Raw genomic sequence first — 25,803 nt, forward strand, 5'->3', positions numbered from 1 at the left:
CAGCTGGTGGGACAATGGGTGGCGTGCTGGGTGTTTCTGGCAGGTCTGTCTTGCAGCCTCCCTGTCAACTTGCATCACCCACCTCCCCTCCAGCCCTGCAGACTCTGCCTTTATGGCTCTAAGGGTGGACTTGTGCCTCTCCAGGGGGCAGAGATCTTGGAAGTTCTAGGCTGTTTGTGCTCAGTCCCTTTCTTTCCCAGTTGCTAGCTATACTCCTCGGACCCAGTAGCCCCAGGCTGACTGTCCTCAGCTCCAGAGTTGACACAGCTCCTCTCTGCAACAGCCAAGGTAGCCAGCCAGCCTTTCCACAGTGAACAGAAGCTGCGATTTTTAATTGACTTTCCTAAGGTGACTGCCCAAAGCAGACCACCCGGCTGTTGGCTACCCTCGTGGGAGTGACCAGGCCGGGCAAGGCTCAGGAATGAGCCCTCTGTCTTGTTTCTCCTACCCCCAGTGCCTTTGGCTTTCCTGCTTGGCAGGTCCTCAGGGCAGTGGAACCGTCTCACCCCCAGCACTTTGCGCAGCAGAGTTCCCTCCACCCCCCACCTTTCCTCATCCCTGGCTCACCACACGGAACGCAACACTCATTGCAGACTTGTCTTTGCCACTTAAATTGTGATGTTTGCACTTAAAAGGAACCCAGAGCCCAAAGAACTGTCTTTCTTAGGGGGCTGGAGAGATAGTCTTTGTCATAGAAGAGGCCCCCACGTTAGCACACACTAGCTTCTAGCCCTATGAGTGTACTGAAAGCTCGCGTGCCGCTAGCTACCAGCAGTGCTAAGGTTGGCCCGCAGGAGCCCAGGACAGACCAGTCGTATCAGTTTGCTTGTGCCCACAGGCACTACCACCACACAGGCCTCAGCTTGTCCCCCTCTCACCCCCCTCCTTCACCCCTTATGGGGCAGAAAACAGATATTAATGTCATTATTTCCAGTGTGAACATGAAGCTAGAAGTTCCTATTTTCTCTAATCCACTATGAAGGAAAATAAGAAAAAAATGAATAATAAATGTGTGCTACACTTTGAAATACTTTAACTAAAGTCTTTATTCTATACAACTGTGAAATACAGGATTTACCCTTTTGGCATAGCAGACTCTGGAAATGGCTACTAGGCTGACTGGAGGGGGAAAATGTACAACCATGCTGGGGCTGAGGGCCTAGGACTGAAGGGACTCCGCAGCAGGGCGGTGGGCCCAAGTCTCCTCTATGGGAGCTGGGCTGCTGCCGCCGCCGTTGGTTCATGACTATTGCTAAAAAAAAAATGTGCACCCCCAAGTGCACTGCTGTATCCAACAGATAGTAATAATTTTCAACAGAAAGAAACTGGCTGCTCTGCATAAGGGAGGGAGACTCGCTGGAAACGTGGCTTGTCTTTGAAGACGCCTTGCAAGGGGCCTGTTCTTTTCCAAAGGCAGCTGGTGGCAGGGAAGGGACCTATCTGCAACCAACAGTCAGATCCTGGGAGAGCCCCCTCCTGTCCCAGCCCTGCTGCTGTGGGGCTGGGGGCGGGCCACGCCAGCTGGGGAGGGAGACAACGGGACCGGAAGGAACTGCCCTCTGAAGGCACTTGTGCTTCTGGCTTCACACAGGAGGCTTGTCCGCATCGTCCTAAGGAGCGTGGACCACTGAGCTGTTCTGAATACAAATGACCTTGGGGAAACCCAAAATATTTTTCTGCCAAAAGTTGAGTGTTTATCCCTAATAAGTTATATTCTGTACAAGATCCAAATAATTCCATGAAAGCTTTAGATCGATTGTTAGAAAGAACACAAGAAAGAAATCTGAATACAGGTACAACAACAAACAAAAATCCTGCAATATAAAACTCTGGAAACAATTATGTATATGCCCAGGATAAGACTCCCTAGTCAGCTCACTTGATATCCGCCTTTTTGGACACGGTATGCGTGATGCTATGTTTAAGTGAAGTCAGAATTTCATCGTGGTCTCAAGTTTCCATGGAGATAGGCTGCTGCTCTCCGGAATGAAAACCTGTGGAATCAGCCGCCTTTGCCTAGAAATACTTACAGAAGGGCCCCCTCATGCCCGCTGCACAGCTGGGCACTGCTAGGCAGGAGCCAGGTGCACTCGAGAGCAGCACCTGGAGACGAGACACATCCGAGGGGCAGTCTTAGAAACAAGCCCAACAATAAAAATTCATTGTGAGATGGGCTAGGTCTTGAATTGTGCAACAGCAAGTTCCTAAAAAATAACTGTCTTAAATGGTGGAAACAATACATAGGTATATATATTTTTAATGACAAACCTGAAAAAGGCCTTCGTAGGTCCCGCACAAATGGAATGTACTCTTCAGAAAAGCTAGAGCATGTGGGCTTCAGGGGGACACAGTGACAGGAAGGGCCCTATGAGGAGCCTAACAAGTGCTAACAGACAGAGGGTCCCCTGGAACGGGAAGAGGAAGCAAAGTCTGCACTGGCCTGTCGTCTCTCTGGACGACGCTGCTCGCTCGCGTGTGTAGCCTTCCGGGGACAGCTTAATCTACACATGGAGACTGGTTTCTATATTACATCTCAATTATTCACTTGGGTGGAAGGAGAATCTCGGTCCATACCAAACCGGCCACTAGAATCTTGCTCCCGCGGGGCTCAGTGGGCTTCCAAGGGCTACTCTCGGGGCCACCGAGGCAGGTCAGTCAGTGAATAGCCAGGAGCGCTCTCGCACCCTTCACGTGGACTTCTGTCGGTAATGTAGGGTGAGGTCCCCACCACTCTTCCATATGAAATGTTTCACTGTTCGGAGGTCCATGTTTGGGTCCAGAACCTGGAGAATAAGAAAAGTAGCATAACACATCGGAGCCTGAAAAGCTCTTCATCTCTGTTCCTTGGAGGCAGAAAGGTGGGAAACACTGTTCTGCTACGATGGCCACTGCCGATCTGGGACTGGTGTGCAGGCCTGCAGATATACAAAGGTCGAAGAACAGGCCGCTCCTAACACCTTTAGTTTTGTGCTCAGAGAAACTTGCTGGGGAGCTGGTTTGTCCGTGATCTGACCTGCTGCCCTCTTGACCGTCCTCGAGAGATGACAAGCACATCCTGCTTGGAAATGGCTTACTGCTTGCCATCTACCTCTGCCAACTCTTCTGGCAAGGCAGGCGCTTGTCTGCACAGCTTGAGCTCATGCCTCTCTCCTTGTTTGAAGCATCTGTTTGCCTGTCATCAAGAATGGCTCCCTGAAAACCTCCCCGGCAACAAATGGCAGCTCAAGGGTGGACTGAGGGGCCCTTTGGCAGGATCTCCACGCACAGGGAGACCCAGTCAGTGTTCCTTCCCAGGCAGCAGCAGAAGCCTGCCCGGGACAACAATCCTCTAAACTTTTGGGCGCTGGTAACAAGCAAGCTGGGGCTGCACTCCTCCGAGCCACTCACCTGGTCCTGGCACAAAAGTTCAATTTTCTCCTCTGCTAACACGGCAATATCCTCCTCTTTTTCCTGTTCTCCTGGCTTTTCGTTATTAGAAGAGCTAGTGGTTTGAGACTCATTATCCAAGTTGATAATTTTCTCATAAACATGCTCCATTACTTTCCGGACCTGGAGCATGTCACTGGCAGAGAGTCTATCTCTGTGGAATGCAAGAGCAAATTTGGACATTGGTGAAATCACTGGATGTTATCTTTAAAAAACATTTAACACCATGATTCAGAATACTGTTCATCACAATGTTTCATGCACAGGTCACCGTAACTCCATACCCTCCACCAGATGGAGCACTTTACAACACTACAGAGCTCAGTTCTTGTGGATATTCCACCCATCTATACTCTATGTAACTATAGATAGCTAGACAGAGATATGTAGATAATATCTGATAAAGAAAACATCACCACAGAAACATAAACCAATGTTTTCATACATTGTCTTCATCAATTTTTAGAATTACCAACTGATTTTCTACTCTAATTACATAATTAGATTCTATTACATTAATAGTATCTTTTTTTTTGGGGGGGTCACACCCGGCAGCACTCAGGGGTTACTCCTGGCTCTATGCTCAGAAATCTCTCTTGGCAGGCTCAGGGGACCATATGGGATGCTGGAATTCGAACCACCGACTTTCTGCATGAAAGGCAAACGCCTTAACTCCATGCTATCTCTCCGTCCTCCACATTAACAGTATCTTCTAAAGATATAAAATTCAAAGATTTAAGCCAACTTTTTTTATTAGGCCAGGTATATTAAAAATAAAATAAAAAGGGGTGGAGAGACAGCATAGTGGTAGGGTGTTTGCTTGTATGCAGCCGACCGGGGACGGACCTGGGTTCAATCCCCAGCATCCCAAATGGTCCACTGAGCCTGCCAGGAGTAATTTCTTTTTCTTTTTTTTATCTTTTTTTTTTTTCAGGCCACACCCGTTTGATGCTCAGGGGTTACTCCTGGCTAAATGCTCAGAAATTGCCCCTGGCTTGGGGAGACCATATGGGATGCCGGGGGATCGAACCGAGGTCCTTCCTTGGCTAGCGCTTGCAAGGCAGACACCTCTAGCGCCACCTCGCCGGCCCCTGCCAGAAGCAATCTGAGTGCAGAGCCAGGTGTACTGAGTGCTGAGCCCGGCTGTTGGGTGTGGTCCAACATCCCCTCCAAAAGAGGCAATTTTCAAGCATTTTTCTTTCAAAGCTCACAGCAGAAAAATTTAAGTCAACAGAATCTCATATTCCTTGACACAGTACTTATCCATTTGATTTCTTTCATATCCTTGCAGAGTTTCACGAGCATCTTACACTTTAGAAAAGACTGCTGGATCACAGAAATAGTTCCCGAAAGTGGGATATTTACTTCCAAGCATATAACTAACATTAACACTTGGCTGTTAAAACAATGTTCAAATCGTCTGAGCAATGAAGAGAATGCCTAGGCTGTAGAGTGGTCCTGTCTAATTCCTAACTACACTTTCCAAAGGAGTGTGTGTGGAGCCAACTGCCAAGCTGAGAAAGTGTAACACTGGAAGGGATGCTCTGGCATGTTTCTCACCTGACACAACAAAGAAACCTAATTATCTTTCCACTCTCTTTGCACAGCCAGCTACATAGATTTTGTCACTCATCTCCAAATCTCACGCTTGCTCCCACTTCTATGTCTCTGACCAAACTATTTCCTGGAGCTAGAATACCCTCCCCCCCCCCCCGCCTTTTTTTAAGTTTTTTTTTTTTTTTTGTGGGTCACACCCGGCAGTGCTCAGGGGTTATTCCTGGCTTCACGCTCAGAAATTGCTCCTGGCAGGCACGGGGGACCATATGGGACGCCGGGATTCGAACTGATGACCTCCTGCATGAAAGGCAAACACCTTACCTCCATGCTATCTCTCCGGCCCCCTTTTTTCAAGTTTTATCCATCCTTACATGTCCAGATCAAATACTTCAAGAAGTTTTTCTGCAAAGTTCCAGCCAAGACTCCATTTCATTCCACTATTTCATCCACTAAGTCTTTATTAAAACAATTATAGAAATCGCTCAAAGGGCTGGAGCACAAGCTTTGCATGTGGGAGGTCCCAGGGTTTGATTCCTGAGCACTGAAGGGAGAGACTTCCAAATACAGGCGCAGTAGACCCAATAACCATTCATTTTGAGTGTCCCGAATATGGAATTATGGCAAGAGATAAAAAACTAGATCTTGGACTGGAAAACGGTGCAGAGGCCTAGAGCACATGTTCTGAATGTTGGAGCCCCAGGCTTTATTCCCCATACTGTATGGCCCCTCCGGTACCCCTAAACTCAATTCTCCAGCAACACTGGTGAGGCCCCAAAATGAACAAAAACAGGTTATTTTTAGCCTATCACAGTAGGTAGCTGGTATATTTAAACTGTGTAACCTTTCAATATTATAAAAGGAGTCTCAAATGTACTCCATATTTCTCTGCTATATAAACAATCATAAGAAAAAGGAATTTGGGCCAGAGTGGTAGCGCGAGCCATAAGGCGTCTGCCTTGCGTGTGCCCCAAGCCAGGAGTGATTTCTGAGTGCATAGCCAGGAGTAACCCCTGAGCGTCACTGGGTGTGGTCAAAAAACAAAAAACAAAACAAGAGAAAAGAAACAGGAATTCTCTCTGGAAATTAAACTGATCAAGATTTTTTCTTTCTTTCTTTTGGTTTTTGGGCCACACCTCGTAGCAGCGCTCTGCGCTCAGAAAATCATCCCTTTTGCAGGCTTGGGGGACCATATGCGATGCCAGGAATCGAACCCAGGTTGGCTGCATGCAAGGCAAACACCCTATCACTGTGCTATCATTCCAGCTCCCCTATTAAGATTTTACATGACACTACATGTACTTATTATTGTTCTTTTTGGTTTATAGTTGGCTGTGCTCAGGAGTTACTCCTGACTCTACAGTCAGGCATTCTTGACAGGCTTGGGGTATCCCCAGTGTATGGGGTACTGGGGGGGGGTGTCAAACCCAATAGGCTGTGGCCAAGGCAAATGGCCCAACTGCTGTACTATCATTCTGGTCTCTTACTTACTTTTTTAAGGTCTTTGCTCCAGAAGATGCATGAGGTTGGAGGTAGAAAGGAATTTTGTTGAATTTGGGCATATTTTTCTGAAACATTAAAAATGAAGAAAAGGCATGATAGTTTCTATTAACTAAGAAACTAAAATGACATCAACAAGAAAATACGCTTCACAAGTAAGTTATTTTTACAAACAGAGGTAACTTTTCTATGAAATTATGAAGTTTTCAAAATGATCTAGTTAATCTTAGCTAATATACAATATACGTATCTTCAAAGTATAACATTTAGCCTCATAATAAAAGATGTAAAGACATTTTAGATACACTAAAACAAGTTTTGTTTCAAAACTTTTTTTTGGGGAGGTTATACCCGGCAGCACTTAGGGGTTCCTCCCGGCTCCATGCTCAGAAATCTCTCCTGGCAGGCTAGGGGGACCATATGGGATGCCGGGATTCGAACCACCGACCTTCTGATAGCAAGGCAAATGCCTTACCTCCATGCTATCTCACCGGCTGTTTTAAAACTTTAAGCCATACAAATCGAAATCTTAATTTTGTATTAAAACATTGGGGCTGGGGGCCCGGAGAGATAGCACAGTGGCGTTTGCCTTGCAAGCAGCCGATCCAGGACCAAAGGTGGTTGGTTCGAATCCCGGTGTCCCTTATGGTCCCCCGTGCCTGCCAGGAGCTATTTCTGAGCAGACAGCCAGGAGTAACCCCTGAGCACTGACAGGTGTGGCCCAAAAACCAAAACAAACAAACAAACAAACAAACATTGGGGCTGAAACCTAAAGGCTCAGAGAGTAAGTTTTTTAGGAGAAACCCCAACATTTATCTTTGAGAACAAGCCAGAAACAGTGTGGGGTGAGCATGCAGGGCCAACAGTCATCTGGCTGACCGGCCAAGCAGGCCGTCCCCCTTCCTCTGACCCCTGCCTGAGTGGGGCTGAGTGTCACATTACAGTAATCTGAAAATGACAGCCAAGTGCCTTGGCATCTCCCATGAAGTGAACCACACACTAGGTAAAGGACAAAGTCAACCTGTCATCACCTCTTTGGGTATTAATCCCCCTCTGAGCCTCCCTGTCACATTCTGTCCGGATGTCTCTTTTCAGGGATAAGCAATAGCAAAGGCATCAATGCCTTGTGGGTAACTTGGATACTCTAAGGAAGGAGAAGTGTATGGAGAGCTCAGATGTAAGATAGGAGACCAGTAAGTGTCACGCTGGCTTTAAATCCTTTGAGGTAGATCTGAGACAGAAAAACAAGTTTCCTGAAGATTCCAGAGATTAAATCTCTTTTCATAGAGCTTTAGAAATATATAACAAACACATCAATAACACAGAACAGAGGCTAGAAACAAACCCATATATACAAAGATTTAGTGTACAATCAAGATTATATTTCAAATTAGTAGCAAAAAGAATTGTTTAATAAATTGTGCCGGCACATTGGTATCCATTTGGAGAAATTTAGCATCCTAATTCACACCAATCAGAATACATTCTAGTTCAGACGTGGACATGAAAAATTATCAATAGTGTATTAAAGAGGAATACAAGGGAATGTTTTTTTCCCAACTTTGCAGTTGGAAATACTTAAGCAAGACATGAAACTCAGAAGCATGAACGATAACTACGATTATATACAAATAAGATGTTTTGCCTGGCCGATGACGCATGAATAAGACAAACTGAGAGGCACAGGTAATAGTCATAGGTAACTGACATTCAGTCTGAAGAATACCTACAGAAAACAGTAAGACAGGCAAATAACCCAACAGGAAAAGTGAGTCAAGAATACAAGCAATTCACAGAAGAAATACAAATGGCCAACATGAAAAGATGCTTAACAGGGCCGGCGAGGTGGCGCTAGAGGTAAGGTGTCTGCCTTGTAAGCGCTAGCCAAGGATCAGGACCGCAGTTCGATCCCCCGGTGCCCCATATGGTCCCCCCAAGCCAGGGGCAATTTCTGAGCGCTTAGCCAGGAATAACCCCTGAGCACCAAACAGGTGTGGCCCGAAAAAACAAACAAACAAACAAAAAAAGATGCTTAACCTTTCTTCTTTTTTTGGGGGGGGGGTCACCCAGTAGTGCTCAGGGGTTACTCCTGGCTATGTGCTCAGAAGTGGCTCCTGGCAGGCTTGGAAGACCATATGGAATGCCGGGATTTGAGTCACCATCCTTCTGCATGCAAGGCAAACGCCCTACTCCATGTTTCTCTCCAGCCCCTTAACCTTTCTTCTTAAAAACATATTAAAACGATGAGATGTCGAGGCCGGCGTGGTGGCGCTAGAGGTAAGGTGTCTGCCTTGCCAGCGCTAGCCTAGGATGGACCTTGGTTCGATCCCCCGGTGTCCCATATGGTCCCCCAAGCCAGGAGCAACTTCTGAGTGCATAGCCAGGAGTAACTTCTGAGCGTCACCAGGTGTGGCCCAAAAACCAAAAACCAAAAAAAAAAAAAAAAAAAGATGTCAGCATAAATTTTAACTAAGACTGAAGCATCCAGTGTTGGTGAGAATGTGAGGAAGTGGGGCCTATACCTTGTTGTTAGAGTGTAAACTGGCACAGTCTTTGTGAAGGGCAATTTGGCAGTATCTATCAAAATGTAAAATGTGTGTACCCTTTGATCCAGCAATTCCACTTCTAGGAATTTATCCTAAAAAGTACACGAAGATAGATAGATGTACAAGGATGTTCACCGAAACATTGATTAGAAAACATTGGAAACGACCTATATATTATTATCCATTAATAGGGGACTGGTAAATAAATTAAGGCACATTTGTACATGGTGCTAAGGCGAGTCATTAAGCAGGAATACCCAAATGCAGACATGAAAAGATGCCCAAGTTTTATTTTTAAGTGACACAAACAAGTTGCAGAACAGCATTACAGCAGATTTTATGCAAAATAAAATGAACTGTACACATGTATGCATATATATTTATACAAATAATATATGCTTGTGTATACCAAGAAGTAATGGAGGTTATGCAGTATCAAACTATTAATAATCTGACCCCTAAGGGATAAAGACAGGCAGTGAATGGAAGGGAAGAACTGAGAAAGAAATGGAAGTTTGACTTTACCTATCACTCATTTCTGTTGATAGCATATATTATTTTTATAATTAAAAACCAACAAAGATATAAACAAAAAAATCATCATTACTTCTGCAACTTTGGAACGACAGGGTTCCCTTTGGCAGTCTAGATTTCATTAATGTTTAGATCTAAAGAAGTTTCAATGACTTAGAAAATATAAAAGAGCGAAGTGGGGATGCAGGACACTTACATCCACAGTGATGTCAATCACCCATTGTGGCACCGTCTCATTGAGAAGCATCGACTCCGTCTCGCCCCCAGAATCTCGGCAAAGCAGCCTGAACAAAACCCATCAGGTAGTAAGTGACATGGCAGCACAGATGACAGGTCATGGTCAACAGCAGTAGCAGGACGGACCATTCAGTTCAGACACTCCCCACTAGACCAGAGTGGAGATAAATGTGACCGAGGACAAAAGAGGGAGAACAGCTGCTGCCTCAGGCCCCGTGCCAGGCCAAGGAGGCCCCAGGGCGGCCTGTCTGGGAATGGGGGAGAGGAATGCAGAGAGTAGGAAAAGGACCAGGCTGCAGCAAGTCCCATCAGTGCCAGCACGTGTGGCGGCCATGGCCAAGAACAGGCCAAGATACTGTTTGGTGCTTGTCCTCTGTGTCTGAAGAGGCCCGATAAGCTTTCTCTCAGTTCTACTCAACAGAGCTCTTTCCTCTCTGGCTCCTCCCAGGTTCTGCTGGCAACTTGGGAGTCAAGGAGGGGTTTGGGGCAGGGGCGGCAGTTTCCAGCGCACCATTCTAGGCCCAGTATAACTCAGTGTCAGGGGATTGTGGGGAGGATGGCCGCTCCCAGCTTCTGGAAAGACACAGGGGAGGGGGAGGTGAGCCAAGTGAGTCTTCTGCCAATACCACAAGCGGTGTCTGGAGGCCAGGTCAGGAACACGCAATGACAACAGAGGCTCAGCTTGCCGTTAGAACAAGGTCTAAGATCCAGCCTCAGGGCCTCAATTATATCATAAAGAAGAAAAGGGGCCTAAATCCCTGGCTTCCTGAATGGAAGTCAAGGATGAACGGAGCACAGGGTCAGTATTTCCGAAGGCTGGGACCAGCCCTTTCTGACCATACCTGAACAGGGTGCGGCCTCCAGCTTCACTAAAGATCACAGGTGTGTGCGGGGGCACCTGAAAGTATCCATTTCCCTTCTGCACTCGGTTCTCCTGCTCCCCGTTCACTAGGTCAAGATTCAGAAGGGTCCAGAGTTAGATCCAGGGTTAGTGCTAAACACAAATTCTACATATTTTGATCTCAAAGGCTCCAGACACTGCGAGATTACTAAAATACCCTGCAGGTCAGCCGAAATCGGAAATAAAGGCATACAAACCAGAACTAAATCCTGAGGAATAAGGAATATGGCATCTTGCAGTCTGCCACTGCATGTTTTGAAGATTTTGATACAGCATTAATGTCTGAGATTTGGAAAGTACAACAGAATCCTTTAATTTGGCGAGGGGCAAATCTAGGACAGCCTGCTATCAATGGCAGCCTAGGGACCAGAGCCATAGTACAGAAGGAAGGGTGTTTTGCCTTGCACCTGGCTGACCTGGATTCTATCCCCGGATCCCATGTGGTCTCTTGAGCACCACCAGGAGTAATACTTGAGTACAGAGCCAGGAGTCAACCCTGAGTACTGTCTAATGTGTCGTCTCCCCCCCAAACCAAATCGCCCCCTCACATTTCTCACAAAACCAAAAAATAAACAAATGGCAGCCTACTTTCCTCTGAGTAGAAAACCAAATGCTAAAAATTGGAGTTTAGGGCTGGAGAGATAGCACAGCAATAGGGCATTTGCCATGCATGTGGCTGATCCGGGACGGACCCAGGTTTAATTCCCGGCATCCCATATGTTCCCGATTCTGCCAGGAACAATTTCTGAGCATAGAGCCAGGAGTAACCCCTGAGTGCTGCCGGGTGTGGACCCCCGCCCAATTTTTTTTTAACACAATATAAAAATGTTTAAAGGCCAGATTTCATAAATTTTTGCTTTTTTTTTTGGTTTTTGGGTCCTACCCAGTGACGCTCAGGAATTACTTTTGGTTATGCGCTCAGAAATTGCTCCTGGCTTGGGGGACCATATGGGACACCAGGGATTGAACCGAAGTCTGTCCTGGATCAGCCGCATGCAAGGCAAACGCCTTACTGCTGCGCTATCGCTCTGGCCCCATGGAGCTGCTTTTGCCTCCTTTTCTCTCCTAACCAAAGCCTGAATTGAAGGACAGTAGTTTTCAATTCATCATTGTCATCTACTTGGGTCTCGGAGGGGTATCCGTCCTGTGTGAGACAAAATAAAAAGCCACAAACAAGAAATGACATGTCTTTCGCTTCACGGCTGATTAGAAGCAGAGTCTACATGGCAGCTCAGCTTTGCAACCCTCTGTGAAGAGGTCTTCCCACTGCGTTCCTCTGGTACCTGGTCACTGAATAATAGTGGGGAGCATGAAAAGCCACAGTGGCGGGATCAGCCTCTCCTCTCTCACAGAGACATCAGAAGTTCAGGAAGGTAAGTCAGCTTTGCCAAAGAGATGCCTTTTCCTTTCGTACAGGTAGTGAAATCACTACTTGGACTCTAAACAACAACAACATTTTTGGATGGGTGGGGAGAGAGAAGGAGAGGAGAGGGGAGAGAGGGAGAGAGGGAGAGAGGGAGAGAGTGACAGAGTGAGAGAGGGAGAGAGAGGGAGGGAGAGAGGAAGGGAAAAAGAGGAAGAGAGGAAGAGAGGGAGAAAGGGAGAGATGGAGAGAGAGAGAGGGAGAGAGAGAGGGAGAGAGAGAGGGAGAGAGAGGGAGGGAGAGAGGGAGAGAGAGGGAGGGAGAGAGGGAGGGAGAGAGGGAGGGAGAGGGAGAGAGGGAGGGAGGGAGAAAGGGAGAGATGGAGAGATGGAGAGATGGAGAGAGAGAGAGAGAGAGAGAGAGAGAGAGAGAGAGAGAGAGAGAGAGAGAGAGAGAAGAGGGCACAGGCATCTCTAAAGACACGCACACATGCATTAGTATGCGTATGGGGGGTAGGGCACCCAGCAGTGGTGAGGACTTCCTCCTGGCTCTGTGCTCAGTCAGGGCAGGGACTTGTGGCAGTCACTTGTAAACTGCTGGGATCAAATCCAGGTTGACTAAACACAAGGCAATTGCCACAATTCTTTTCTCTATTCTTTCTCTAGTTCTCAGAATTTGTGAATGTCTTTACATGACATTCCTTCTTTATAATTTTTTCCCCTTTTTCACAGCCAAAGTCAAGCAGTTCAAAGACCATGTAGAAACATTTTAGGGTATTATGGAGTATAAGTGTCCAAGGAAAAATATGGCTTCTTTTTTCTTTTTTTTTTTTTTGGTTTTTGGGCCACACCCGGTGACGCTCAGGGGTTACTCCTGGCTATGCGCTCAGAAGTCGCTCCTGGCTTGGGGGACCATATGGGACGCCGGGGGATCGAACCGCGGTCCGTCCGAGGCTAGCGCAGGCAAGGCAGGCACCTTACCTTTAGCGCTACCGCCCGGCCCTGGCTTCTTTTTTCATTTGCTTCTTTATCAGGTCACACCTGGCAGTGCTCAGGGGACTGTATGTAGTGTCTGGAGTTCTAACAAGGTGTACAGCTGTGTGCCAGGCAAGTGCTTTAACTTATGTACTATCTCTGCTGCCCAAACACAATTTTCTGATGCAACTTTGAAAAACCAATGGATCCATGGATAGTCTGAAGAAGAATTTTTATTTTATTTTTTATTTATTTTTACTTTTGGGGGTCATACCCGGCAGTCCTCTGGGGTTACTCCTGGCGCCACGCTCAGAAACCACTCCTGGCAGGCTCGGGGAACCCTATGAGTTGCTGGGATTCGAACCACCATCCTTCTGCATGCAAGACAAACGCTCTACCTCCATGCTATCTCTCTGGCTCCTGAAGAGTAATTTTTAGAAAGCCCTGCTAGGATGCCTTCTTTTAAGGACTCAGGTCATCCGAACATGGAAGGTTTATCCTCTATGTCTCCCTTCAGCAACCTCAAATGAATAATGAATGCTCTCCTATATTCTGCTAAATACTGGGAGATGTTTTTACTTTGGAATGTAGAAGGAAGAACACAAAACACACATTTGGCATGAAACAATTTAGCAAAGGTGAAAGTCTTTCTTTCTTTCTTTTTTGGTGCAAGTATTTCTTAAAAAGAAGACTAAAAAATAACAGAGCATCTTGTTATGTTTTTTCGTTTTGTGTTTTTGGGTCACACCCGGCATTGCTCAGGGGTTACTCCTGGCTGTCTGCTCAGAAATAGCTCCTGGCAGGCACGGGGGACCCTATGGGACACCGGGATTCGAACCAACCACCTTTGGTCCTGGATTGGCTGCTTGCAAGGCAAATGCCGCTGTGCTATCTCTCTGGGCCCCTAATCAGAGCATCTTTAAACTTTTGAATATTCTTCTCTTTCCCTGGATGATTTTTAATTACATATTCAGAAGAAAAGCACAAACCATGGTTTACTTCATTTTCTTCTTCATCCATGGGATTCACATGTGTTCTAGGCCAATATTCTAAGAGTGCCTGGAGCAACAGTCCTCCCAAGTTCACTGCAAGAGAATGGAAAGAAATGAATACAAATTAAAAAAAAAAATTATTTATTTAGATTTTTGGGCCACACCTGGCAGCACTCAGAGGTCACTCCAGGCTCTGCACTCAGAAATTGCTTCTGACAGGCTCAGGACTACATATGGGATGCTGGGGAATGAATCCGGGTCTGTCCCGGGTTGGCCACGTGCGAGGCTAACACCCTATCACTGTACCCCATTAATACAAACTATTTTGAATTTTAACCTACAAGAGTGGGAAAAAAAAATCGAAGTTTCAGACAAAAGAGAGAGCACAGCAGTAGGGTGTTTGCCTGAGAGGCAGATGATCCGGGAGATATTCGTTTGATCCCCCGCATCCCATGTGGTCCCCAGAGGCTCCCAGGAATGATTTCTGAGTGTAGAGTCTGGAGTAACCCGAGTGCTGCTGAGTATGACCCAAAACCCAAAAGCAAAAGCCAAAAAAAAAATTATATGTATTCTAATGTTAAATTCTTAACACAGGACTGGAGAGATAGCATGGAGGTACTGCATTTGCCTTGCATTCGGAAGGACAGTGGTTCGAATCCTGGCATCCCATATGGTCCCCCGAGTCTGCCAGGAGCGATTTCTGAGGTTAGAGCCAGGAGTAACCCCTGAGTGCTGCCGGGTGTGACCCCCCCCCCCAAAAAAAAAATTTCTTAACACAATACCAAAAATGTTTAAAAGACAGATTTCATAGATTCTTGCTATATTTTTTTTTATTTTTGGGTCACACCCAGTGATGCTCAGGGGTTACTTCTGGCTGTGTGCTCAGAAATCGCTCCTGGCTTGGGGGACCATATGGGACGCTGGGGGATCAAACCAAGATAAGTCCTGGGTCAGCCGTGTGGAAGGCAAACGTCCTACCACTGTGCCACCACTCCAGCTCCATCTATTTTTGCTATTTCTTTTAAAATGGGTACGAGGGGCTACACTTGATAACACTGGGGGAGAGGGGAGCTCCTGGTAATACTGGAAAGACCTGTGGTGCCAGGAATACACTCTATTAACAGAAACTGCCCCTGGCAGGCTCAGGGGCCCATATGGGATGCCAGGATTCGAACCACCGTCCTTCAGCATGCAAGGCAAACGCCCTACTGCTATACTATCTCTCCGGCCCCATATCTAAAAATACTGATTCCATTCTTTCTGGGGGGCATATTCACATCTTGTGGTGCTTGGGAACATTCCCTGGGCGAGCACGTGGTTCTGGGGACTGGTATGGGGGCTCCTCCAAGAGAAGCAGCACTCCAGCCATCTCCCTGGCATCATCTCCGAATGTTGAGAGTGTTTAGAGCAGTGCTATCAGGGAACAAAGAGATAGCCATTTAATTGTTGGTGGACACCCTTTCTTTCAAAAAACGAACAAGACCAGGAATCACCGACTAAATGTTACTGCCATATAAAATGACCAGTACTGTATTTATATATGTATTGGAATTTTTGTCTTTTGGGTTTTTGGGCCACACTGGCGGCGCTCAGGGGTTATTCCTGGCTCTGTGCTCAGAAATCAGCCTTGGCAAGCTTGGGGGACTATATAGGATGCCAGGAATCGCACCCGGGTCCGCCCTGGGTCGGCTGCTTGCAAGGCAAATGTTCTACTGCTGTGCTATTGCTCCGGTAGTATCAGACTTTGGGGGTGGGGGGAATGGGAGCAACATCTGGCAGTGCTTAGGGGTTTATTCCTGGCTCTGCATTCAGAATCACTCCTGGCAGTACTAGGAGAACCATATCGGGTGCTGGAGATGGAACCCACTTTACTTCTATTTCTTTGGCTCCAATATCACTTTTTTTCTGCCTGCTACATTCTTAGAAGAATACAGACTAAAGATATGACCAATAAAACATAATGGTCCTTATAAAGAGTGCAGGCAAGGGTCAGAGCAATAGCGTGTGCCTTGCACATGGCTGACCCAGGATGGACCCAGGTTCGATCTCTGGCATCCCACATATGGTTCCCCAAGCCTGCCAGGAGTGATTTCTGAGTGCAGAGCCAGGAGTAACACCTGCTGGGTGTGGCCCAAAAGACCAAAATAAAACAAACATATCAAATGGGAAGAAAAAGAAAAAAGAGTGCAGGAAAATAGCAGCACAGACCTACTTCTGGAAAGGGAAAGGGAAGGAAGGGCACCAGAACTCACATTTTGGATCTGAGCCATCAGGGCTGCTGAAGCCAGCGTCTTTCGCAGAAACCCAAGCAGCAAAGCAGTCACTCTCATCCAAAGTGATAGTCAGCATCTGTCAAGGAGAAACGGTGTCGATGTATCTGCCACTTAAAGAGATTCCCTGCAAATCTCTCAGCTCCTCTTTGGCTGAAGTAGCAGGGAGTCAAAGCCACAATGTGCTCTGTATGATTTAATGCAATTCAAATTGATGAATGGTTGCCCAAGAGGCATTCAAGCTGCGTTTTACAAACAACAAAGTGAAAAACATTCTTTTCCTTTCACAGAGCTGTCATTCAGACCTCCAGAAGACTTCAACTATCACCCCAAACCACACAAAGAAGTAACTGCTAACTTACCCCTGTTTTTAAGTCTACTGAGAACCAGTTTGGCACATACACCATCTTAAATCTTTTCTTGATTTCATCTTCAAAATCCACTTTGCCCAGATCTTCAACTTTACATGCCTGTACATAAGAAAAAGGGTCTAATAATTGTTCATATTCACTGATGAATTACTTGATTTCGTTATTAAAATGTTATACATGTTCACATTTGTCTAGTAAGATGGAATCAACTATTTTTCAGAAAGAATGTGGTCAAATAATTTTGTGTGTGGTTTTTTGGGCCACAACCAGCAGTGCTCTAGGTCCTTCCTTCCTGGCTAGGCACTCCAGAAAACCACCCCTGGTGGTACTGGGGGACCACTTAAGATGCCAAAGATTGAATCCAAGTCATTCCTTCAGTTCCTTTGGTCAAACATTTTTGATCTCAAAGCATTTATCTTTTTTTTGTTTGTTTGTTTTTGGGTCACACCCGGTGGTGCTCAGGGGTTACTCCTGGCTGTCTGCTCAGAAATAGCTCCTGGCAGGCACGGGGGACCCTATGGGACACCGGGATTCGAACCAACCACCTTTGGTCCTGGATCGGCTGTTTGCAAGGCAAACGCCGCTGTGCTATCTCTCCGGGCCCAGCATTTATCTTTAAATAGCTATTTGCTATGGAAGTTTTTAATTAGAAGAATCTCAAAATATCCTCTTCCTGAAAGATAGCTTGAGTTTTCCAAAACTGATTCATTGTGCCACCACACTATCTGAAAGCAAGGTCACAATATTCCATGAGTACTACTAATCACTTTAAGAGAATCTCAGGGGCTGGAATGATAGTGTGGTGGGTAGGGTATTTGCCTTGAATGCAGCTGACTTGCGTTTGATCCCTGGCGTTTGAACCTGGCATCCCATATGGTCCCCAGAGTCCACCAGCAGTGATTTCTAAACACAGAACGGGAGTAAGCCCTGAGCACTGCCAAGTGTGGCCAAAAACCAAAAACAAGCAAAAAAAAAAAAAAAGATTTTTTTTTCAAACTACTATCTGAAAACAGCTATAATCTGGGTTATGATTTTAAGTTTCTCTTTCTTTTTTGTTTTTTGTTTTTTTTGGGCCGCATCCAGTGGTGCTCAGGGGTTCCTCCTGGCTGTCTGCTTAGAAATAGCTCCTGGCAGGCACGGGGGACCATATGGGACACCGGTATTCGAACCAACCACCTTTGGTCCTGGATCGGCTGCTTGCAAGGCAAACACCGCTGTGCTATCTCTCTGGGCCCAAGTTTCTCTTTCTTAACCACTAGAATCATTTCCTCATTTTTCACTATTCCTTAAACATGCAGACCTCTCAAACTCATGTGCTGAACGTCCTCGGATATGATGGAACACTTGCACGTATAGCTATCCCAAATCAATTCCTTATAGACCGCTCACTTTTAACACAAGTTTTTTTTTCCTTGACAATCCTACCTCATAAAGTCTTCTTCTAAAAGGGCAATTCTGTTTCTAAGATCTCCTTCAGCCACAACTCCCAAAAAGCATGTAGAGGCCATACATCTACCATCTCCATATAAAAAGTTATTTCTGGACCAGGGCACAGCTCAAAGGGCTAGAGGACATGTGTTGTATGCACGAGGCCCCAATTTGAATCCTCAGAGACACCAAGGAGCATACTTAGTCTGACCCTTGTGGCCCTCAACACTGCTGTCTGAGCAGCATTGCATCATCAGGCCTACGGATGAATAATCCAGCCCAGTTGGCAGAATGCTACTAGGAGTGGCCTTAAGGCCCCATGACCCACCTGCACCCATTTCTTTGAGGCTAATGTCATTTATCAGTAAACCATATCCCTTCTCAATGGCACTTAGCAAACTCTGCGGTCACTAATTTATCTCAGAACAGCCTTCTTTGTACCAGAAAGAATACTAGTAGTACAAAGGTAAGGGTAAATTTAGGTAGCCTTTTGTTTTGTTTTCTTTTTTTTTTTGATTTTTGGGCCATACCTGGTGACACTCAGGGATTATTCCTGGCTCTGCACTTAGAAACCGCTCCTGGCTCAGGGGACCATATGGGACATCGGGGATCAAACCTCGGTCCACCCTAGGTCAGCCATATGCAAGGCAAATGAACTACCGCTGCATCATCGCTCCAGCCCGCAGCTTCTATTTTTTTGTGAGTGGAGGTAAGATTGAGTATAGTGACAGAGGAGGTACGATCAAAGATATGAGGAGAGTAAAGAGTTGTCAGGATTTTTGTGAAGAACAGACTTTGGGAACAGAAGAAACTTCTAGTTGTCCTCAGTTGAAGCTGGAGGCAGTTAATACATTTGTAGTAGGAATAATATCAAAGATTTGCAAGTTCCGTATGTCCTGTGTGTTCCTTTTGTGGATACTGATGATGTTTTGGACAAAAGCAAAAAAATGAGATGTGGGGGCTGGAGAAATAGCACAATGATAAGGCTTTTGCCTTGCACGCAGCTGATTCTCGAACAGACAGCGGTTTGAATCCCGGCATCCCTTACGGTCCCCCGAGCCTACCACAAGCGACTTCTGAGAGCAGAGCCAGGAGTAACCCCTCAGCGCCGGTGCGTGTGACCCAAAAACCAAAAACAAACAAACAAACAAAAAGAGAGATGTGGGCCAGAGATATAGTACAGTGGGTAACGCCCTTGCCTTGCATGTTGCTGATGAGGGTTCAGTTCCCAGCATCCCATTTGATCACACGAGCTCACCAGAAGTGATTTCTGAACACAAAGCCAGGAATAAGCCCTGAGCACAGCCAGGTATGGCCCCAGACCAAGAAAGAGAAAAGAAAGGAAAGAAAAGAAATTGAGCAGGACTGTAAGATCTTGAGCCAGGACTCAAAAGATCTTTTAATGCAACTAATGCCAAAGGAATACTGTCACTATTCTTTTACGCTCTCTGTAGCCTTCCATTTTATCCACAAGACTGACTTTCTCATTACTCTGATTTTTTTTTTCACTCCCCTTGTTCCCATCCTAATCCAGATGAATATCTGATGTTTGGTGTGAATTCTTAGTAAAACAGTCAACCGCTATGATAAGAATCCTTTAATAGTCCCTTAGCATCAAATAAAGGTCCACTTGTATTTTAGGAACTTACAGACCTAGGGAATTCCGTTCAGTGTGTTCCTGCCAAATTATGCAAGGGTCAGAATGCAGCTCTGTCCCACTAATCCTTTACACTTCCTCATTCTCCTAGTTCTGTTAATCTGTAATGTCTATAACGGCTGAATTTTTTAAGTGGGGAATGGCAGCCACGCTCAGCAGTGCTCCGAGTTCTGGTTAGTTTATGGGCTTAAGTGATTAATCAAATGAAGAAAACAGGTGGTGGGAAAATCATTTGAATACGGTCTCAAAGGATTCTAGCAGATGGATGCAGGGAATTTTAGGAAGGAAATATGAATGGCAGAGGCACAGAAAAGGAGGTAACATGTTTATTCAGAGCAAAGTATATAGTTCTGTTTAATTGGTTCTATGCTCAAGGACGACTCCTGGTGGGCTCAGGGGATCATATGTGATGCTGGATTTAGACCCAGTTTGGCCACGTGCAAAGTGAAGATCCAATCCAAACTATGACTGCTCTGGCCCTAATTACACACAATTTTGAGTTCGCTTGAAGGCGTAGTGCTTGACTGGATATTGGAAGCTACCAGGGCTACAACACGGGGATGACAGTGCTTGCCAGCTCAGCGTCACATGTAAATAAATGGCGTGCTCTTCAGACACTTTGCTCCACTACTGCTTCAGCTGATCAGACCAAGTGCGATCATCGGGTGCATGGACAAGAAGTCAGTCAACACTGACACACTAGCTGAGCTCGATTCGACCTGGGTGTCTATGCTGAGGTACATCGGGTGCTAGGCAGCATGAGGTGAAAGAAGCCACCAAGAAAGGCAAAGGCCTTCCAGGTTCTATAGGGCCCTTCTGGGAGTTTAAAGTGAGGCCTGAGTTCCCAGAAAAGGCCAGGGATTCAGTTCACGACTCCAGTTCTGAAAGAATGTCACTACCCACGAAGCTGCCCCCCAGGAGCCCAGAGTTAGTCAAGTCAGAATTCCTCCTGTTATATAAGCCATTTTCCAAGAGAAATCTGTTGATCTCATTCATTTGAACCAGATGTAAATTTAAAAGTATCTCTTTTCTTGTAGCAAATGTTTTGTTCCTAACAAACATACCTGATCTTCTCAATTTTGTGTTGAAGAATATGCCCAACATTTGTCTTTTCTTTTTAACCTTGAGTCATTCTGTTTTTTGTTACTTTTTGGTTTTGGGGCCACACCCAGCGGCCCTCAGGGGTTACTCCTGGCAGGTTTGGGGACCAGATGGGATGCTGGGGATCAAACCTGAATCCGTCCTGGGTCAGCAGCATGCAAGGCAAAAATACCCTATCACTGTGCTATCACTCCAGTCCCTAAGTCAGAATGTTTAAGGCAACTATCTTCCAGTTTCTTTCTGTCACACTTATTACTACTCTTTTGAACATAAGCATCCCCTACTCTAAGACTACCTGGGGCTGTACCAAGAAAAGGAAGTTGTGATTAGTACGGGAGCTGTGATTCAGGACGGGGAAATGACCAGAATTCTCTCTTTCATTCTCCATCCCTTTCTTGTACTTACTCTGGCATCCAATTAAACAAAACTATTTACTTTGCCCTGAATAAATCTGTTAGCTTTCCTTTTCTCTGCTTCTGTCATTCATTTTTTATTTAAATTGCCCTGCATTTATCTGCTAGAATCATTTTAAGACCCTATACAAATGATTTTCTCACCATCTGACTCCTTCATTTGTATAATTACTTTTATTCATAAGCTACCATGATTTCTTTTCCTCTAAATATATGACTTTCGTGATGTCCCAGTCCTGTCTCTCCTACCAGAAGAATGATTTGGTCCAGATTTTTCTAATCTATAACCTTCAGTATAAAATTCTCTGTACACAATACTCATTCAATCCAGAAAATATCTATATATCAGCCACATTAAGAAGGCTCTAAAAACAGAACAACTATATTTTTAAAATGTTTTTGGGAGGCCACACCAGGCAAGTACTCATGGTTTGCTCCTGGCTCTGCACTCAGGGACTGAACAAAACTAGCAATGCTCAGGGCACCAACCATATGTGAGGCTGGGGATCGAAGCAGGTCAGTTGCGTGCAAGGCATGCACCCTACCCACTGTACAGCAGAATAGTCTTTTCGTTGGCCTATAAATTCTTCAGAGCTATTTAGCATGAGTTTCAACAGCTTAGTATATCTCAAGCAGCCCAGAGGGAGTCACTGCAACAGGCTGCAGTCATACTGAGGTCACAGAAAGAAACATACTGTGTACATTATGCCCTGAGTCTCAACTCAGTATGATGCTGAATCTTTCTTTTTCTCCCCAAATGTTTTTTTTTTTTTTTTTTTTTTTTGGTTTTTGGGTCACACCGGCAGTGCTCAGGAGTTACTCCTGGCTCCATGCTCAGAAATTGCTCCTGGCAGGCACGGGGGACCATATGGGACGCTGGGATTCGAACCGATGACCTCCTGCATGAAAGGCAAACGCCTTACCTCCATGCTATCTCTCCAGCCCCCTTCCCAAATGTTGGCAACGTCTGAAGTACTGTTATCACTTTTCAAGTGGATGATGAGGGGCCGGAGAGATAGCATGAAGGTAAGGCATTTTCCCTGCATAAAGAGACAGTGGTTTGAATCCTGGCATCCCATATGGTCCCCCGAGCCTGCCTGGAGGGATTTCTGAGCATAGAGCCAGGAGTAACCTCTGAGCGCCGCCGGTGTGACCCAAAAACCAAAACCAAACAAACAAACAAAAAAAAACCCAAAAAAGTGAATGATGAGTAGAAGAGTTACCAAGTGGGTAGAAGCTAGGGGCACTGCTATGCATGACATAGCAGAGTCCCTGCCCAACTCCTCCCAAGGAATCATTTTGTGCCAAATGTCAGCTGTCAAGGAAGAGAAATTCAGGTCTTATTTATTCAGTTGAAGGAGGTCAGCCCTAAATATGATGTAAAGTAAAGCAACAGTATAAAACAGTTTGTAACATACTAAGTAATTAATTGCTTCATTGATATTTTTTTTTTCTGTGTGTTTGTTTTTTGTTTTTGGGCCACACCCGGTGAAGCTCAGGGGTTTCTCCTGGCTATGTGTCAGAAATTGCTCCTGGCTTGGGTGACCATATGGGATGCCAGGGGATTGAACCACGGTCTATCCTGGGTCAGCCACATGCAAGGCAAATGCCCTACTGCTGCGCCACCTCTCCAGCCCCATGCTTCATTGATATTTTTTTTTTTTTTTTTTTTTTTTTTTGTGGTTTTTGGGTCACACCCGGCAGTGCTCAGGGATTTTTCCTGGCTCCGTGCTCAGAAATTGCTCCTGGCAGGCACGGGGGACCATATGGGACGCCGGGATTCGAACCGATGACCTTCTGCATGAAAGGTAAACGCCTTACCTCCATGCTATCTCTCCGGCCCCCCTTTATATTTTTTTGTTGCTATGATCTTCCAAAGAAAGTATCACCCCCAAATCAAGTATTATCACAATAAAATCTTTTGTTATTTTTGGTGGTAATGGAATTGAATCCAGTATCCCAACCACTGAGCAACCTTTGGTCCCTTAATTTATAATTTTTTTCTTGTTATGATATGTAATAAAATGGAATAAAAACAAAGGGAATTTATAACCCAATAACCCATAGTTAAATATAATAAAGGTACTCACCTTCAAAACATCCCAAAATGCCACATTGTTGTTGGTATCTTTGGTTAATATATGTCTCTTATCATTAAGAATATGGCACTGAATAATACTAGCACCCCCTGAAGAAGAAAAATCCACATAATTAGAAAAATTAATTCTACATTTGAACTCACAGTATAGCAGGTAACTGTTATGTAGTATAGACTATGTTTGTTGTTAGAAAGAGAAACTTATTAAAGATAGATAATTCTATCGGTATTCTGTAGCAACTTAAGGCCAAACAAAGAAAAATGATCTGATTTGACCAACAAAGTATAGATGGAAAGACGGCACATTTTAAAGGGTCTTTAAAATGGAAATGGTCTTTCAGTGGGAAATTGTGAAGGTAAACAACGTTATCCACTGGAAAAGTCCCATCATCAAGGGAAACTAATCCCGCCTCTCATGTTATGCCTCCTGAAAGATACTCTAGTCTAAAGTTAATAGCAATACAGACCTGCACGGGTTATAGATGAACGAGTCATTCCCAATTCGCACCTCGAACTCTGACCTTCCAATTAGAGTAGCTGTGCCCAGCTAGAGAACAGAGGCACGTTTGGGGCTGAGCTCTAACCTGGCAAGACTTCACAGCCGGTATTCTACAAAGTGGTGTTAGCTTATCCTGACTGGTTGCTGTGATGATGAGCAATATAAACTAACTGAAGAAGGTCCCTTTAAAGTCACTAGGCACTATTATTATTGATAATGATTCCGGAGATCCGACTCACACAGGGCCTGAGGTGTGCAGCAGGCAAGTGTCTATCATTGAACTGAAACCTCAGCTCAACGGCACTTTTTACTTGGCTATTAAGGTTTTCCCATAAGACTTTCTAAAAAAGAGTTCAACCTACCATACTTTTCGGGCTATCACTACTTTTTGTTTATTTATTTTATATTTTGGGGCCACATCCGGCGATTCTTAGGGGTTTCTCCTGGCTCTGCAGTCAAATTACTCCTGGCAATACTCAGGGGACCAAATGGGACGCGAAGGACCGATCCTTGTCCAGCTGCATGCAACACACCTTATTCAATGTACTCTATCTGGCCAAGTTCTAGCACTTCTCATTAGCTGTCTCATTTCCGTTCTTATACTTTTTGGTGCTTCGGTGTTGGTGGTTGTTTTGCTTTGGGGTTACACCTAGTAGGGCTCACTCTTTGCTCTGAACTCAGAGGTTACTTCTGGTGGTATTTTGGGAGATCATCTGGGGTGCTGGGGATTAATTTCAGTCAGTCACTTGCAAGACCAGTTCCCTGTCTACTGTACTATCTCTGGGCCCATTTGATTTTCTTTGGTTTGCCTTTTTCTTTTCTTTTTTTTTTTTTTTTTTTGGCTACACGAAGTGGGATACAGGGCTCTATTGTTTGTGAGCTCAGGAATCACTCTTAGGGTTATATGGTGCAGGGGACTAAACCTGGTTTAGCTACATGCAAAATAAGCACTCTACCCTATCACCCACTTTAGTCCCACTTTATTGTATTTTATTAACTGTCTATACCATTGTTTTTGTGAGCTCATTAAACATCTTCATCATAGTGTCATAAAGTCATTATTTGAGAGGTTACAAAGCTGGTTGGTACTTGCAGAGCCTTCTGAGCTATTATTTTATTTATTTATTTATTTACTTATTTTATTGGTTTTTGGGCTACACCTGGTGGCACTCAGGAGTTACTCCTAGCTTGTGCTCTGAAATCACTCCAGGAAGGCTCGGGAGACCATAGGGAATGCTGGGGATTGAACCCGGGTCCGTCCTGGGTCAGCAACATACAAGGCAAATGCCCTACTGCTGTGCTATTGCTCCAGCCCTATAGCTATTATTTTAAAAACATGGATAGCTTCACAAATATATGTGTCATACTGTATAAGAGCCATGCTAATTTTGTCTTATTGTTTCCACTGTAGTATATATGCTGCTGAAACAAGTATTAAATGGCATTTTGGGGGTGGGTCCACACCTAGTAGGGCTCAGAGGTTACTCCTGGCTCTATGCTCAGAAATTGCTCCTGGCAGGATGCTAGGATTTGAATCACCATCCTTTTGCATGCAAGGCAAATGCCCTAGCTCCATGCTATCTCTCCAGCCCTTAAGTGGCTTTTTTCCCCCCTATTAAAAATAAACCAATATATTGGGGATATGGTACAGGTTCGTCGCTTGTCTTGCAAGCAGCTGATCAGTTTGGTCCCTGGTATCCAGTATGGTCCCAAGAATCCTTTCAGGAGTAATTCCTGACTGCAGAGGCAGTAGTAAACCCCGAGTATTGCCAAGGGTGGCCCCCAAATCAAACTAAAAAATTTTTTAAAAACCCAGTATAGGGGCCAGAGAGATTGCGCAGTGGTAGGGCATTTGCCTTGCAAGCGGCCGACCCAGGACCAATGGTGGTTCCAATCCTGGCATCCCATATGGTCCTCTGGGCCTGCCAGGAGCAATTTC

The 25,803-nt window shown here is 45.3% G+C and overlaps 1 protein-coding gene and 1 non-coding gene across 2 annotated transcripts in view; both read right to left on the reverse strand.

Moving 5' to 3' along the window:
• Positions 1 to 2,469: 2,469 nt before the first annotated feature.
• Positions 2,470 to 25,803, reverse strand: part of WDR48 (WD repeat domain 48) — a 56,467-nt gene continuing 33,133 nt past the window's right edge. The window contains 9 exon segments of the mRNA XM_049766455.1: positions 2,470 to 2,783; positions 3,388 to 3,580; positions 6,472 to 6,548; positions 9,757 to 9,844; positions 10,640 to 10,745; positions 14,025 to 14,120; positions 16,280 to 16,376; positions 16,660 to 16,767; positions 23,358 to 23,455. Of these exon segments, the coding sequence (XP_049622412.1) occupies positions 2,688 to 2,783; positions 3,388 to 3,580; positions 6,472 to 6,548; positions 9,757 to 9,844; positions 10,640 to 10,745; positions 14,025 to 14,120; positions 16,280 to 16,376; positions 16,660 to 16,767; positions 23,358 to 23,455 (959 nt within the window). The 3' untranslated portion in view covers positions 2,470 to 2,687.
• LOC125998405 (U6 spliceosomal RNA) lies at positions 25,195 to 25,299 on the reverse strand. The gene has a single exon (XR_007491979.1). It is a non-coding gene; the product is annotated as a U6 spliceosomal RNA (small nuclear RNA).

Source organism: Suncus etruscus, chromosome 20, assembly GCF_024139225.1.
Source record: "Suncus etruscus isolate mSunEtr1 chromosome 20, mSunEtr1.pri.cur, whole genome shotgun sequence".
Lineage (NCBI taxonomy): Eukaryota > Metazoa > Chordata > Mammalia > Eulipotyphla > Soricidae > Suncus > Suncus etruscus.